The sequence below is a fragment of the Pistacia vera genome, unplaced genomic scaffold, assembly GCF_008641045.1.
Source record: "Pistacia vera cultivar Batoury unplaced genomic scaffold, PisVer_v2 Contig430, whole genome shotgun sequence".
In the NCBI taxonomy this organism is placed as follows: Eukaryota; Viridiplantae; Streptophyta; class Magnoliopsida; order Sapindales; family Anacardiaceae; genus Pistacia; species Pistacia vera.
In genome coordinates this window covers 668,081-685,210 of record NW_022196258.1, presented here as the reverse complement: position 1 = coordinate 685,210, position 17,130 = coordinate 668,081, and the positions used below count along the sequence as shown (strand labels likewise).

The 17,130-nt window shown below is 32.9% G+C and overlaps 2 protein-coding genes across 2 annotated transcripts; one reads left to right on the top strand and one right to left on the bottom strand.

The window, feature by feature from the left end:
• Positions 1-402: 402 nt before the first annotated feature.
• LOC116143600 (pentatricopeptide repeat-containing protein At1g62350-like) lies at positions 403-3,163 on the top strand. Its single transcript, XM_031429060.1, has 3 exons — positions 403-752; positions 1,809-2,195; positions 2,773-3,163. The coding sequence occupies exons 1-3, from the start codon at positions 426-428 to the stop codon at positions 2,797-2,799; spliced, it is 741 nt and encodes a 246-aa protein (XP_031284920.1). The 5' UTR covers positions 403-425; the 3' UTR covers positions 2,800-3,163.
• Positions 3,164-4,041: 878 nt separating this feature from the next.
• On the bottom strand, positions 4,042-9,549 carry LOC116143614 (GTPase-activating protein gyp1-like). The gene is made up of 10 exons (XM_031429075.1): positions 9,358-9,549; positions 8,181-8,331; positions 7,880-8,060; positions 7,647-7,717; positions 6,913-7,050; positions 6,734-6,825; positions 5,729-6,000; positions 4,983-5,068; positions 4,677-4,778; positions 4,042-4,472 (listed from the first exon to the last, which is right to left on the bottom strand). The coding sequence occupies exons 1-10, from the start codon at positions 9,495-9,497 to the stop codon at positions 4,311-4,313; spliced, it is 1,395 nt and encodes a 464-aa protein (XP_031284935.1). The 5' UTR covers positions 9,498-9,549; the 3' UTR covers positions 4,042-4,310.
• Between the last annotated feature and the right edge of the window lie 7,581 nt (positions 9,550-17,130).

The following is a 17,130-nucleotide window of genomic DNA, read 5'->3' as shown; positions in this document are numbered from 1 at the left end:
ATAAAATATGTGATAAATAGTTAAAATATCACTAAGAGGGTAATTTTGGAAATATATGGAATTTATTTAGATATTTAGATTATTTTAAAAATTTTAATAGGATTTTTTTAAATGTGGGTTTTAATCAAATATATGTAACATCACTCTGGGTCTGGGATAATTTAATCAATTTTTTAAGGAGTAATTAAAAATATAAAAGAAAATTGTTTATTTAAAAAATCCATTACCAATTTTCTAAGCCATTGCCTACAAGTCATATGTGTAAATTAAAAAAATGATAAAATATAGGGTCTAACTGAATTTATCCTCATAAAAACTATGGGGATGTCGATGATAATTAACAACTTCTAAGGAGCTACTTAAGGCTCGCATCTCTTCATCCTCCTCTCTCTAGTCTCTCTCTCCGGTTTCTCTCCACTGCCTCCATGAAATCAGCTCTAATGGGCAGTATCAAACTCCCTTTCTCTCAACTGGGGTTCCAGAAAAAGCCATGTATTTCACTTCCTGTGAACAAAAAGATTGGGACTTTAACAATAACTTGTGGGTTAAGAGATGGAAGCAGAAAGCCCGTAAGGCAGTCTAGAATTTTGTCAACAGAAGCCATCCAGGCCGTCCATGCCATGAAACTTGCCAAGTCAAGTTCAAAACTTGAAGAGGTTTTTCATGGCAGAGTCTCCAGGCTTCTCAAAACTGACTTGTTGGACACTTTAACTGAGTTGCAGAGACAAAATGAATTAGAGTTAGCCCTCAAGGTATATGAATATTTATGTTAATATTATTTATTTAAATATTTCTTTTTTGAATTTCTTGTTTGGGGTTTGCGTTTGTTTGATAGTTTTAAATTGCTTCAAGTGAGCACGTGAGTATAATTTTGCATTTTGGAGACAGTGTCTCACTGTTTTTCTGATTCTTGGTGATGTTTCAGATTGTTAATTTTCCAAGTATGGTGAATTTCTGTAGTATAATATTGAAATTTTTGTTTTAATATGGAAAATGCTCTCCATATCTTCACATTATTGTAGAATGATTTAACCATTATACTTTTCAATGTTGAAATTGATTTTAGTGTAGCTTCCTTTTGTAGAGTTGAGTGAATGAACTTTTTGAGAGTAGTTTTGCTACTCAAATTTTATACGTTAGAAGGCTTTCCAGAAAAATTATGTTCCTATATGAATTACTTGAACTAATTTTTTATTGGACATTGGGCTTATTCATCAGCAAATGAAATTGATGTGGAGAGATTCAAGTTTATCTTTCAATCTTTTTCTTTTTACGAGATCACTTTGCTAATCAGTTTTCATGATATTTAATTTTGTTTATGTTTGCTAATCAGTTATTTTGTCAGTGTATTAAATAGAAAAATGAGTACCTCCTCAGTTTTTCTGGGGATGATGGTTTCAACTTGCATCTGTGTGATTTTAAGCTTAAAGATTTGCAGAAGTAATAACTCTTTGACACTAAACCAGACTAGTTCTTTGATCTGGAGAAGAGTTTGAATGCTCTTAAAGTATCACAACATGAGTTGATTAGTTCTCACTTTTTACTTTCAGAAATTGTGTCTAGGTAATCTTGTCTAGTGTAGTAGGATGTGGCAATAGTAGTGCTCATTTTCAAATGCAGCAGACTGATAAGAAAAATTGGGGTGGTTATCAAAAACGGGAAAAAAAAATTCATGTCCATTGATGAAAGCTAATATTAGTTGTGTTCTACTTTTCACACTCCTTTTCTTTAATTGCCAATTTATTTTTCAATTGAATGCATATTTTCTTTCTATTTTATACTATATCTGAAATGAGATCAGGTTTTAGGTCTTCCATTTTGTGCGGAAAGAAGAGTGGTATAAGCCAGATCTGTCTTTATACTGTGACATGATTCAAATGTTGGGAAAGAACGAACTAATAACAAGTGCTGAAGAGCTTTTTTGTGAACTCGAAAAAGAAGGTTTGGAACCTGACACAAGGGCTTATACCGAAATGATTGGAGCGTATCTGCAAGTGGGCATGATAGACAAGGCAATGGAGAAATATGGAGCAATGAAGGAATCAGGCTGTGCTCCAGATAAATTAACATTGACAATTTTGATCAGGAATCTTGACAATTCTGGAGAAGAAGAGCTGGCAGAAACTGTAAGGAAAGAATGTGCTCAATATGTTGATTATCCTGAGAAATTCCTTGAAACAGTTGCTCGGAAACATGTAAGATATCCATATTTACACATTTTTTGGCAGTGTCTTTTTATCTGTACTAAATTGTATGTTCTAATGTAAATTAAGGACGCACATCTCATATGCATGCCTGAAATATGGAGAGAGTCCTTGCCTGTATGGCTCTTTCGGTTAGGCTTTAACAGCAACTCCCTTTTCTTTCTTGTGAATGTCATGAAAAAAGAACTCTGGGATGTGTAGAATTTTTCTTCTTAGAGGAGTTAAAACAAAAACCGATTAAGTTTGCAGATTGTTTCTTCTGGGGTTAATGGAACTACGATATTGGAAATTTATCCGCATGGTTTTAGTTGAACAAAATTATCTCTTTGGGTTGATCTTCAGATGGATGCATATTATTGGTTTTTTGGGAAAATAAACGAAGAAAATTTTGAGATTCACTATTGCACACTACATTTGTGTTCTTACACTAATGAATGACAGTTGATATTGATCAGTGTTTGATTCGTGTTTAGATATGGAGCCATATTTCTTCTAGTCTAAGATATTTTTCGTTATTCATGGAATTTTAGCTTATAGAAATATCTGACTTTGGCTCTTGATGTGCCAGCGAAAGAGAGTAGTTGATATTGTTTGAAGAGCTCCTGTGCATGAAGCAAACATAGAGCTGGCTTTTGTACTTCATACAAGCTACAACACTCGTTAGACATTTGCACTTATCTTGAAGAAAAATTATGAAGAGGCCATTCAACGTGTTGAAAGCACCATTGTTTTATTTGTAATGATTCAGAGTTCAGCATAACTAAAGATCTTCTCTCCATCATTAACTTGTATATCCTATTAGATATAAGGCGAAACTAAATTCAGGTGACGTTTGTAGATCAGTAGTAGAACTCTATTTTCAATGGAATTTATTATTTCTAGAGTGATGGTACACGTTCTAGTGTAATATTCTCAAATTTTCTTCCGATGTATCTTACTAAATTGATATGGTAACGTATCTGATACCATTGAGCTATATATGTACCAATGTTGAAGCAATTCTCCACAAGCACCTAGCTTCAGGGTGTTCGGTTTCGAGTACTCTATATTTTTTGAAAGAACCAAAACCGAAACTGATGGGTGCCCAATCGGAACCTACAACAACAGTTCCGATTCCGGGTACCCAAGAAAATTATATACCCCCCAAAAGTTTATAAAGTGACAAAAAAAGCCTTTAAAAACTTACAAATACACCCCCATCGAGCACTTGTTAACAAAAAAATAAAATTACAAATACATTATAAAGCCTTCAGGCCTTCCACCTCCAATTTAACTTTATGGAAACTAAGAATTTCACATTACCAATTACAATAATAATTTGAAAAATCAGAAATTTCAAATTAGAAACTCCAAAATTAAAATTACACATTCCACTCCTTAATGTTATTTCATATTAGTCCTTGTTCCGGTTCCAATTCTTGATTATTCCAGTTCCTGACTGGAAAAAGGGAAACCGGAACCGTACTGTGTCAATTCCCAAAATTTGAAACCAAAACAGTAAAACCTACCTATTAATGGCCGGTTCCTACCCAAACCCCAAGTACCGAGCTAGGGGTACATATTTATTGTATGATGGCATCAGTTTTATAGCACAACAATCATAATAAAATTTCTAGATGATCATATAAAATTAGAGTGAATTGGTTTCAGTAATGTAATATCGAATAATTTGATAAGCGACGGGCGACTATTTCAAATTGTCACTTTATAAAGGATTGCATCTACGCATAATAAGATCAAATAGAACTTGCCCACATTATACAAAAAGGAGTTGGTATAAAGCTTACAATAATGTTGCCCTAAGTTTCAATTTATTGTACTTGGAACACAACGTATATGAAAAGAAATAAGTAATCCTCTTTTTTTGCTTTCATCAGGTAGATATACAAAGGAATGCCTGACAATACATATATTACAGGCCACTTTGACAACAGAAATGAGAATATTGTTTGGCCTCTTTCCACTAAAATTAGAGAAATCATACACTCGCAGGTAACAAACCACATCGAGGAACAAATAAATATTACAAAGAAAAGAAAGAAAAAAAAAAATTGTTGAAAGGGGAAGAAGGAAACCAAAATTCAGATTGCTGTTAATAGTTCCTCTTCAGCTAGCTAGGTGGCTAGGAGAGCTATTGAACATACTGTGCCACATGTATGCTCTGGATAGTACCATCTCAAGCTCTTGGTGTGTCCAATTGTTCGTTGGAAGGTGTTGCAGGAACATTACCATCTCCTGGAAGTCCAGCTTCTGAAGTTTATCTGACCACTGTAAAATAGATAATGAAAGAATATGCTTAGGTATTTGATGTTTCATATTTCTCTGACAGAAATGTATCTCATCCCAGAAGGGCGTATACAAACTTATGTGGGTTATAAAATATTCACTCACTTTGAAAAAGACATCATTACCAGTAATTAATTTGAAAGTAAAATTAGGCAAATTATACCAATGCAAAGCAAAGTCTCTCACCGTTAAAAGAAAACTGGCGAATATGTACACAAGGAAATCAGGCAATGCATCTCCTTCAGCAAGATATGTGTCCCACAATCGAGTAACAAGATGAAACGGGATCTAATAAAACAAACAAGTTATCAGCTTCCCAATTAAATGAAAAGGCAGGAACATAACTGAATCTCAGATTAACTCTTCCTTAGTTGCAACTTAACAGGTTGTAGTGAATAAAGGTTTGGGCTATTTTATTAATGACAAATAAGTATGAGAAATGAAGGAAATGGCATTAGTACAGAGCACAGGTTAAGCATGCTGAAAACATACCTCACGAATTAAAAGACAGTTAAACCAGCGGAAAGCAAATTGAAGAAATTCAAGCCCCTGCTCTTCAATGTGTCTTGAAACAGGTTCTGGTTCAACAATAGACTAGTTAATAGGACAGAGAACACTGTATTTGAAGAAAAAAATTAAAACTAAAAACCTTGTACACACACACACACAAAAGTATCCAAGAAAAATGAGAAATTTTTTAATGCAGCTTGGAGTAGAAAAGCCATTCTGCTGGCATGTAGTTTCTTCCAAAAAAATAAAAGAAAAAAACATGTGCTGAGCTCCATCTAACACAAAAAACTTAAGCTAATGACCAAGAAAGCTATTTTGGTAGCATTCAAATTATTTCTTTCTAATTGAAGCCCTTAAATTTATTACAAAAATTACCCTCTTATGTTTTTAAAATAATATTAAAAAAAAAAAAAAAAAAAAAGAAATTTGAACATTTATGCTATTATCAATCTAAACAATAGAACATCATTAATTTGTTACAGAACAAAGTGAGGGGGAGGGAGAGAGGGCGAGGCAGTAGCTTTTGGGTCAAAGAGCTCTAGGGACAGGTATTTTAGAAGCCACCATAGTGTCCATCATGAAGTTCCAAAGGACCACCAACCAGATTTCTGTAATACTAAAATTTGAGAACTATTTGGCAGATTTAATTTACTTGAAAAATAAAATGTGACTTGGCTCATTAGAAGTAGCATAATTTAAAAGAAGAAAATGCCAGAAAATGGTTTTACCATCAATCCTGCGAACCAATTCCTTCAGCTTAAACACAAGCCTCTGGATTCCTGGCTGAGCAAATGTGTAATGATCTTGCATACCATCAAGCAATTTTGATAGGCACCAATAGCAATCAGCCTCTATGTCAGAGAATTTTTCTGGTGGTATATCTGAGATCGACCAATTATCCACACTCCCTTCCAAATATTCCGAAAGGAAAACAACAAGAAAAGGAGTAACAAGATCATTTATCCCCTGAACATACCCACTTGCAGGATGCCGAATAGCCCTGGAAAGAAAATAGAATTTGTACACATGACAAAAAGTTCTGATCTGCCAATAAAATGGTGTAAGGAAACATCAAGTGAAAAAAATTTTCCCACTAAAATATTCAGAATTAGAATTACCAATAACAAAAATTAGGAAGGCTATTAAGTAACAGTAGCATAATCTATTGGCAAATATGAACTGGAATGCACATAATCTGGAAATTAAGCAAAATTATGGAAGGAGTTCTCAGATCACTGTAATATATATTTGCATAACTAACAACTGCAGAGAAAGGTGATCCATCCAGCAGTTGTTAGATGACAAATAAGAACCAGAACCATGTTTAAAAGTTAGTCTAATAGTTAACTCTACCAAACTTTTAAGTTTAATTTGCTCATCCTAAATTCATTGCCGAATTTGACTTCAGAAAAAGAGATCAGATTGAGCCACGTCATGTTGAACACCAATCAATTCTAACTCATGCACTTGTCGCAACTGCTAGCGTGATGACACTAGTCCACATACATGTCAAGGTACAGCAATAAGAAAAAACCAAGCATAGAGCAGGAACTTTTTCATAAAATTTAGGATTCAATTGATTGAATATTCAATCAAAAGTGAGAAGCTCTTCCTTCTGCATTCAGCTCAATCTCAAGCTACTTCAATCATTTAAACGGTCTCTCACTGGCACAGATTCCATCATGTAAAAGATATGGGTAACTGGGGCTACAAGGGTAAGAATATTGTCTAACCATGTATAAAGAATGCGCTCTAAGGATTTCTGAACTTGTGCTTGCTGAAAGAAAGTAACATCAGGCACGGTTCTTGGACAATCAACAGCAATCTAACAAGAAAGTAAAGACAACTGTCAAGGTCATGTGGAAAGTTAAACAAAAAGATCAAGACTGATATGCAGTTTCTGTCAAAATACCTGGCGAAGCATGTTGATTTCATCATCTGAACGTTCAGTATCTGGAATGTCATAAAACTGAGCAACACAGTCAAGATACTCACTACGCTTCCTTCTCAGGACTCCCTCCCTTCTATCTGAATTAGGTGGTGCATATCCCTGTTGTCAGTTCATATTTAAATTTCAACAGGAAAAAAACTATATTCAATAAAGATGATTCATGTTACTTAAGAGGCCAGATTATGTAAATCCCGGTACTCAGATGGAGACAATCACTTGAATGCATGCTCCTAAAATGATTCCTTTTAACTTTTGAACAATAGGAATAGACGACCACTAACTAAAAAAGACAAACAGAACCATAATGAATTGTAAGGAAACAACAGCAGACCTATAGCCAACACATCAAGCCTCAATATCAGTTGAGTAATAAACTAAAAGGCCAATTCCTACTCAAAATATGTACGGTACATAGAATGAGCACAAACCAGCTTCCACATCTTTCAATTGATCTCTCTCACCAGAGTTAGCATAAAGCAACCAATTTATGCATACAGATTAACAAGAAATCCACACCATAGTTCTTTACATGTACAACTGTTCGTTCATCAAAGAGTTTATTAGTCCAAAATTTTCTTAAAAACATCGCTTAAAAAAATTACCAGTGAGAGAATTTCCAAAGAAATGATCATAAACAAACTCTGTTGTCAATGTACTTCCTAAATTGATGGCAAGTAATAGAGCATAAGGCTTACCAAGAGAAGCCTCCATACAGTAGGGCGCATGTATGGTGGTACACCACTCCAAGCTAACTCTCGTAATCTTTCTGAATGATTAAGCAAAAAAGAATACAGTATAAATTAGAAGCTAGTAGAGAGATAGAAAAAAATAATAATAATAAAGGATCCTAATCTCAATTAAAAACCAAATCAGTTCCTTTGGAAATTTCTATACCAATAGATAAGCAAGAAGCTATATAGCAGGATACCTAATATGACCATTGAACCAGATAGCTCCTTCGTAAATTTCATAACCCTTGCAGAATCTGTAGCTCTAGCACCCATGCTGGACTTCTGAGATTCTTTGAACATAGTTTCAATATTTGAATTTGTTGACTTTAACTTATAAGAATTTCCATTATTTGGCTTGGTTGTATCCTGGTCTTCTACCTGCATGATAAGTAAATAGCAAATCAAATCCTTTAATATTTAAATTTCAAATGATACTTAAATTGTGAAATTAAAAAAAATAAATAAAAAAAATAAAGGAATATTTATCATTAATGATACCTCTACGGAATCATGCATGTGATCGCTTGTCCCAGCGTCATTCTGAGAGAGGCTCCGTCCAAAACTTGGGGAATGTAAGCTTGGGTCCTCTATAGGCTCTGCCCTTCTGGTCAGCAATATTTTACCAGGAATACTGCGACCTTTAAGCAACCTAAATCACAAGAAAGATACAGAAACCAAGTTACAAATTACAGCAATCTTATAGCTTGTACCAGAGGATGATGATGAACAGATATTTCCAGAAAAAAGATACAGAAAACAAAATGCTGGCACAACAGCTATAGAAGCATTTTATGTGAACTCTGTAAATATGAGATAACATCATTTCAAACAACCAATACCAGTATCATCCTGTCATTACCAATTGGTATAAGCAAAATGCTGGAATCTATCTATCATGCAATGGAGACAACAGCCAGCAATATTAAAGGAAGCCATTAACAATCTGACGAAGAATTTTACTGATCACAGCTTTGCACAAAAATCGAAGTGTTTCGATAATTAAATGAAAATTTCTACAATCTGTAGCTAATCGCAGCAACTTCCACAAAAAAAATGACACCTAAGACCATACTAACTTATTTGCAATTCTGCACTCAGTATCAGTCAGCAAATTTAGAATATGCAAGTAAAGTTTCATAAATAACAAATTCATAACTGTCATACATCAAACCATAATAAACCTAATGTAATTCCCCAAGTAAATCACACTCCACTAATTTACAATAACACTAGGCTTAAACAACCAAAAAAAAAAAAAAATCATGGTTTAAAATATTTTAGATCCAAATGAATCTTCAATCTTCCGTTTCCTCTCCTCACGTTCTCTTTTGAAGCAATGAATTCATCAAACTCTAACTAATCACACAACTCTTCTCTCACTAAATTTCACAAAAAACAAATTCTAGATCACCCATCTCAAAGGTCAAAACCTAAAGTTTCACATAACACTCAAATTCTAGATCACCAACCCCAACTAAAGAGATCTACCATACCCACCAAAACCAATCCCCAAATCCACACAAAACCCACAACAACCAATCAAAAAACCAATAAACAAAACACCCAGAAACCATTTCCAAGATCTGCAGCTAATCCCCAAATGGGCACTCAAATCTGATGCAAAAAAAATGAAATTTACGATAAAATTTGTAAAAAGGAAGCCTTTTTAACATACCCCTGAACATTCTTGAGGGTTTGGTTGAATCTGGAATCCAGGGTTGAGGCAGAAATGGTGTCTCTTTGGGGATGATTTTGATTTTGTTCTTCCTCTTCTTCTTCTTTGGTGGTGTTGCTGTTTTGGTGATTAATGTTCATGCTTACTGTTGTTGTAGCTGTTGTGTAAAGGCCATGCTTTTTTCTTTATTTTATTTTCTCTCTTTTAAAGTTTTTTCACGAATTTATTTCTAAATCATGTGATTAGGGTCTATGTTAAGAGTCAAAATTAAGGTAATATATATCGTTAATTAATATTAAACATGTGAGATAAGAAAAAAAATCATAATCTAAAAAAAATTATTTTATTAATTTTTTACATCTAACTGATTTTGACATACTTATATAAATTTAAAGTAATGCTATGTTACAGACAAGGGATACCGAATTCATGCATCGAAGAGACGTGGCATCGTCCACTTTTTTAAAACAAATTTCATAATTAATCAACAGTCACGATGGTGCTATATCTATCCGTGCATGAATTCGATATCCTTTTTTCGGGGATTGTATTATTTTCCATAAATTTATTGTATTCATTTCCCAATATGTATAACTTCTCCCTTATTTTGTAAAAATAAAACTGTATCCAGAATTTTAATCAAAACTCTTTTGTTTTATTTTAAACCTTTTTATTGATGCTCATTTTCAATAAATTTAAGATGTGAGAAAAATAAATAATTTTTCTTTAATATAGTTTTTCTTCCAATATTGTTAGGAATTACTCTATAAGGAGCGTTTGGATCATATAAAGTTTTATTATATGAAGATATTATATTAACGGAATAAAAGATCACCTTGAAGATTATTATGAATGTTTAGAAAATGTGTTTGGTTGGTTCAAATAAATTGGTGAATAATATGTTTGGTTGGGGGGATAAATGGATGGGTATGTTATATAGATTACTAAATTGCTCTCATTTTTAAATATTAATATAACAGTAATTTTTATTATTATTTTTTGAATAGTTTTTTTTAACCCCCTACTTTTAAGATTTAGCAAAAACACTCTAGCAACCAAAACTGTTTTAAACTTAACAAAAACACCCCAAGCCACTGCTGGTAGCCAGCCACCACTGCTCACCATCTACTGTTCATTATTACTATTCACCATCTACTATTCACCATTTACTATTCACCGACTACTGTTTACCGTCTACTGTTCATGTGATTCTTCGCCAAATAATCCAATGTAGGATTACACTCATGGAAGTCCACACGAAGATAATTTGAAGAACTGACAATTGTTTTGCTAGAACAATCGCCGACATCAAGAATTAAGAACAATCAAAATTGAAAAATTTTCTTCTTCACTTGCAGAAGACAACGTGAGAGAGAGAGAACCTTTTGGGTGGCTAGGGTTTTAATTGAATGAATCTTTTTCTTTGTTTTAATTTTAAGTTGCACTTATATAGTGCAACAATTAAAACCATATTCTACTCAGGAATGGTCATAAGCTCCAACCCTAGTTCACCCTTACAACCAAACACATTACATCCTTTATGGTATTTTAATGAATTAATTATTATTATAATTAAAATCAATTAATATATATAATAATATATTAATATTTAATTAATAATAATAATTCATTTAAATATATACACAAATATATTTAAATATAATCTCACTAATTTAATTTTAATATTAAAATTAAATACAGGTAACAACCTCAGCAAATTTAATTGCACTGTGAGATTATAATAACACCTTTTCGTCTTGGAAGACAAAAATACCCTTATCACAAATTGATCCTTAAATTATCTTCTAAGTGTATGACCCATAGGCTCCTCATCATATTGACAGTGCGTAGTATCGCAATTAACACCAATTAATCGTCTCACTACACATATACCAAGATTGACCCCTAGCAAGGCATCATGGCCACCTATAGATTCCAATTCAGCGAAACCATAGTCTATCAACGATATGGTTACCGTGCAATTAAATCCTTTCATCAACTGTTATCTCATCGAGATTGAGGTACATAAATAGTGTAAGCCTTACATATCCTCTATATGTTTGTATTTAGTTATTGGACCAAGGACAGGAATATTAAATTGGATTGAGCATCAACTCAATCCCACTGTGGCCACAAATTTAGTGTCATTGTCATTTACTGAATTACCCAGTAAGATAACTTCTCCCGTACTCAGGAGTGATGAATCCTTTGTCGATCCATCATAGTCTTGATACACTTCTCAATATAGCCAATCACTACCGCATTGATAGCTCTGAATAGAACTACATTGGGCCAGTGTCAAACTACACCAATTGGTGCACAAGGCGCTCTGGTGATCTCAAGTCTAAGGATCACATACACCACCATCCGTTAGAGGATTTATTCCATAGACACTAGGGTTACCATCCATATGGAATCCTCTGGTGGGTCTGTCCAGTCCAGTGAACTTGCCTACAGTAAGCACCCATGTGTCACACTAAGTTGTCAGCAAACAACCTTGACAAGTGAGATCAGTCACTGCCTTTCGACAAGGTCGTTCAACACTATAATAGTCTTACCGTATTATCCGTGTCCTTGGTTAGAATAATACTAGGACTACGAACATTTCTAGAATGGCCACTATATGTGATCATAGGGTTCTTACTATCAAGATTTGAAACACTTGATACCCTCGTCATGGTTCTACCATCCTAAGGACATATATCAATACATATAATATGATTTACGTGATATAGTGGATAATGCATTTTTGTTGATTAATAAACATTATTTCAAAGAGTCAATTCTACAATAATTGATTGGCTCTAGGGTAACTACTCCAACAAGTCTTTGGCCATGAAACGTTGGTCATTTCACGACCATAGAAATAGCAAGATCTAGCTTTTTTCAACAGATCCATGGTCGGAAAAAACCTCACCCGCGCATGGTCGATCGTACACCATTATGGAGATTTTTGGCAGCCTCCGGCTGTGGTCGATGGTGGCTAGTTCTGGGTATAATGGCATTTCTATAAATAATGATAATAACAAGAGCAATGTCGTCATAAAAATTTAAATAGCGAGGACAAAAGTGTCTACATGAGTGATTGGGTGTTTTGTAAATATTAACATATATAAGGTTAATTTGGACCAAATGCTTAACTGTTTAGGGATAATATGGGAAAAAAATTGTAATACCAAGGTAAGTTTTAATAACAGCCCCCACCCCAGTATTAAGATTACTGGAAATTTACCCCCCAAATACTACTGTTTGTCATAAAATATTTTGGGAATAATTTTTTACAAACCAACCAAATATCGTCATCTGCTCAATTTAAAAAATATTACCCTAGTTATTAATATTAACTCGATCCAAACAACCCCATAATATTATAAGGTTTATTACACTGCCACCCTAATTGGTTCAGCGTGAAAACACTTTCCTATTTATTTTCAAAAATAACACTCTGACCCTAAGTAATCTTTTTCACCTCTTATGTTGTCATGTTAATTTAACAAAACTTACATTTAGAGGGAACTACGTTAATGTCCTAAAATTAAGAGAAATAAAGTTTTTAATCCTTGCGGGTGCCAAATAATTAACCCTAATGTTATATACTGCATAATATTTCTAAAACACGTGGTAGTATAATTATTAAAATTTGAAAATATGTTTATATTATATACATTTTATTTTATAACTTAACTATATTGTAGTTGACAAAATATAATTTGCATATCGTTTTAAAATGAAAAATTATGATTATTAGTCACATAAATCATAATTTTTTCTAAAATCATATAGACTTGGAATCCCCTTGGGCTTTCGGGGCGAGCTCGGAGACAGGGGTCCTCGGCCCCAACCTGGCTCCGACCCAACTCGTGCCCATCCCTAGACTTGATAGTTTTCGTCTTCATAGTGCAACTATTACCATCTATTTTTAGTAATCAGTTGTATTTCTGCATAATGTGTGAGACTTCACTTTCAACTACCTTTTTGGCCTTAATTGGTTCCTCTACCCATCCATTTTTGATATTGTCATATTGTTTATTGTAATTGCAAGTGAGCATTTATGAATCTTGAAACCTTTGTTCGCTGTTGGGATATCTATTTTCTTTTTCTTTGACCTTTTCCTTTTCTAATTTATTTTTTCATATCATAATCAACGAATATCTTTTATTTGGATTTTTGGGCTACATTTAGGATCACAGCATGCCAACACCTTTGTCTTCCGAACCGATTCCAGAATTGATTCCAAGCATTACTTCTGATGAAGAACCTAAGATCCGTATTTTTACTCGATCAGGTTTTACTTCACCTCGGATTTGTACGGGGGATGCCGAGGGCCTAAAGTTCCATTATTCACAGTAGAAAATGCATAAATATTTTTAGGTAGCATGATTGCTGCCATTGCGATTACAATGTTGTTTGACAAAACTCTGTTTAATACGTTGTTGAAAGCTAGAATCCATGTGATTTTTCCAGGAGTATTGCATTTTTTTGGGCATTTTATGTTTTTTATATGGTCTTTGCCTCTCAATGGTGTGTAAATTCTGTAAATGCCCAAGAATTGGGCGACTGGTACTAAAAGTTAGGCATGGGAGCTACTACGTACCCCTTGTGGCCACTGTTGGCCACCTATTCCTTGAGCCGATAATGTATTGGTTCACTTTTGGGCTTGTTGTGGCTTGCTCACTACCAATTTTTTGTATTGTAGTGAGATATAAGTCACTTTTGTACTGTAGTGAGATATTAGTAACTAGTGTTGATATTAGTAACTTTTGTGGTGTACTGAGAGAAAAATATTAGTTACATAATTCAGAATTCATTGTATATGGTATTTTTCTATTCATTAATAGTTTATCCCTAACTAGTTTAGCGTGAAAACACTTTCCTATTGATTTTCAAAAACTAACACTCTAACCCCAAGTAACGTGTCCATTGGTCAAATATTTCATATTTAAAAAAGGTTCATAATTTATTTAAAATATCTTTTTTACCTCTTATATTGTTTATTTGACAAAACTTACATTTAGAGGGAACCACGTTAGTTTCCTAAAATTAAGAGAAATAAAGTTTTTAAACCTTGGAGGTGCCAAGTAATTAACCCCAATGTTATATATTGTATAATATTTCCAAAACACATGGCCGTATAATTATTAAAATTTGAAAATATGTTTATATTATATACATTTTATTTTATAACTTAACCACATTGCAGTTGGCAAAATATAATTTGCATACTTTTTTAAAATTAATAATTATGATTATTAGTCACATAAATCATAATTTTTCCTAAAATCATTTAGATTTTCTTACAATTTTAAACTAAAAATTATAATTAATCTTATCGTTTTATAATTTACTTTATCAACACAAAATAATTATTTTTATATTGTAATTAATTTAAACAATTATGAGTTTATTATAGAAATAATGCAAAAATAAAAATTTAATTTTAGAAAAGGAGTTTACTTAGGAATGCAAGAGACTTCACCCATCTTGCATGGAATTGATTTTTTCGTTATGTATATAATTATAATCTTAAGCAAAATATAATTGATCTTAAGATAAATATAATCTTAAGGAATTGTCTAATAGTCCTAAATCTTGAACCCCAGAACAGCATCTAAGTTTTTTTTTTTTTTTTTTTTCGGCAATCGACGATCTTGGCGAACGTTTTCTTCTTACCGGCGACTCCTGAATCCGGCTACCTCTTTGTTTCTTTGGTTCTACTTCTTCTGTTTTATTGGTGATTTCTGGGTCTGTTCTGTTCCGACAAACACTTTTGTTTATTCCAGCGATCACTCATGTAGTCTTCTTGGTTCATTGTGCAAAGGTATCACTATCAACCCTAAATTTCAATAATTTCAGTATTGTTAATATACATGTAGATGCTTGTTCAGTTTAATAACAATGATTTATTATTTTTCTTTTTCTTTTTTAAATATTATTTGTTTGAAGTGTTGAATAACCTCAAGACCAATTTTTTTTTCTGGTTTGATTACCTTCTTTTGTAATATGTAAGGAGGCGACTCTCCTACTCTGCTGTTTAATTCCAAGAATTCTCGTGTTCTTTCCTGGTTAAGAATATATGCTTCTCTCTAATCTTTGGATTTAATTTGTTTCAGCATACTCGTTTTTTTTTTTTTTTTTTTTGGGTCTTATATTTTTATTCAAATAACTTGTAAACGTTAATAACATAAATACATGATATATATGTATTAAGTCATTTATTTAATTAATAAATAATAAATTATGGTAATGACATTACGAATGAATTGTAATTAAGATTTAAAAAGAAATTATATCTTAATAGACAAATTTATCATTTATCAAATAGAATTAATGTATCATTTCATAAGAACATATTTTTTGATAATTTGATAAGAACTTAAAAAAAATGGATATAACCCTCAACAATTTTAATATAGTACAGTATAATACTATAATAGTATTATTATATGTACATTTGATTCATTATAAAGTTTTTTTTTTTTTTTTTTTTTTTTTTTTTTTTTTTTTTTTTTTTTTTTTAAGTTTAGGGATTCCCCGAATTCCTCGAAATCTCCGTAGGCTGGATTCGGGGAATCCCTTTGGGCTTTCAGGCCAAACCTAGAGACAAGGGTCCCTAGCCCCAACTCGGCCCTGACTCGACCCTGACCCAGCTCGTGCCCATCCCTAGACTTAATAGGTTTCGTATTCTTAGTGCAGCTATTATTATCTATTTTTAGTAATCAGTTGTATTTATGCATAATGTGTGAGACTTCACTTTCAACTACCTTAATGGCCTTAATTGGTTTCTCACCCATCCTTTTTTGATATGTTGTTCTTCATATTGTGTATTGTAATTGCAAGTGAGCATTTATGAATCTTGCAGTTGGGATATCTATCTTCTTTTTCTTTGACATTTTTCCTTTTTTAATCTACTTTTTGATAAAATTAATATCTTTTATTTGGATTTTTGGGCTGCATTTAGGATCACAGCATGACTACACCTCCGTCTTTCGAACTGATTTCATAACTGATTCCAAGTGTTACTTCTAATGAAGAACCTGAGATTGGTATTGTTACTCAACCAAGTGTTACTCCACCTGGGATTAGTGCGGGGGATGCTGAGGGCCTAAAGTTCCATTATTCACAGTAGAAAACGCATACATATTTTTAGGTAGCATGATTGTTGCCATTGCGATTACAATGTCGTTTGACAAAACTCTGTTTAATACGTTGCTGAAAGCTAGAATCAATGTGATTTTTGCAGTACCCATTTTTTTTTTTGGGCAGTTTATGTTTTTTATATGGTCTCTGCCTCTCAATGGTGTGTAAATCGTGTATATTGAGTAAATGCCCAAGAATTGGGTAGCTGGTACTGAAAGTTGGCATGGGGGTTATTGCATGCGCCCTTGTGGCTACTGTTGGCCACCTATTCCTCGAGCCGATAATGTATTGGTTCATTTTTGGGCTTGTTGTGGCCTGCTCACCGCCAATTTTTTGTGTTGTAGTGAGATATTAGTAACCTTTGTGTTGTAGTGAGATATTAGTAACTTTTGTGGTGTAGTGAGAGAAAAATATTGGTTACATAATTCAAAATTCATAGTATATGGTATTTCACTATTCATTAATATTTTTTTTCTTTATTGTGGAAACCTTTATGTTAATTCCAAATTTTTTTACGTGGGAAATTCATGTTGTAATTTACTAAAGTTATGAAATGTTGAGGAATGGAATTCTAAATTTATAAAATGCAGAAATTTGCATTTAAAATTTGTATAAATATCACAAATTAGAGAAAAT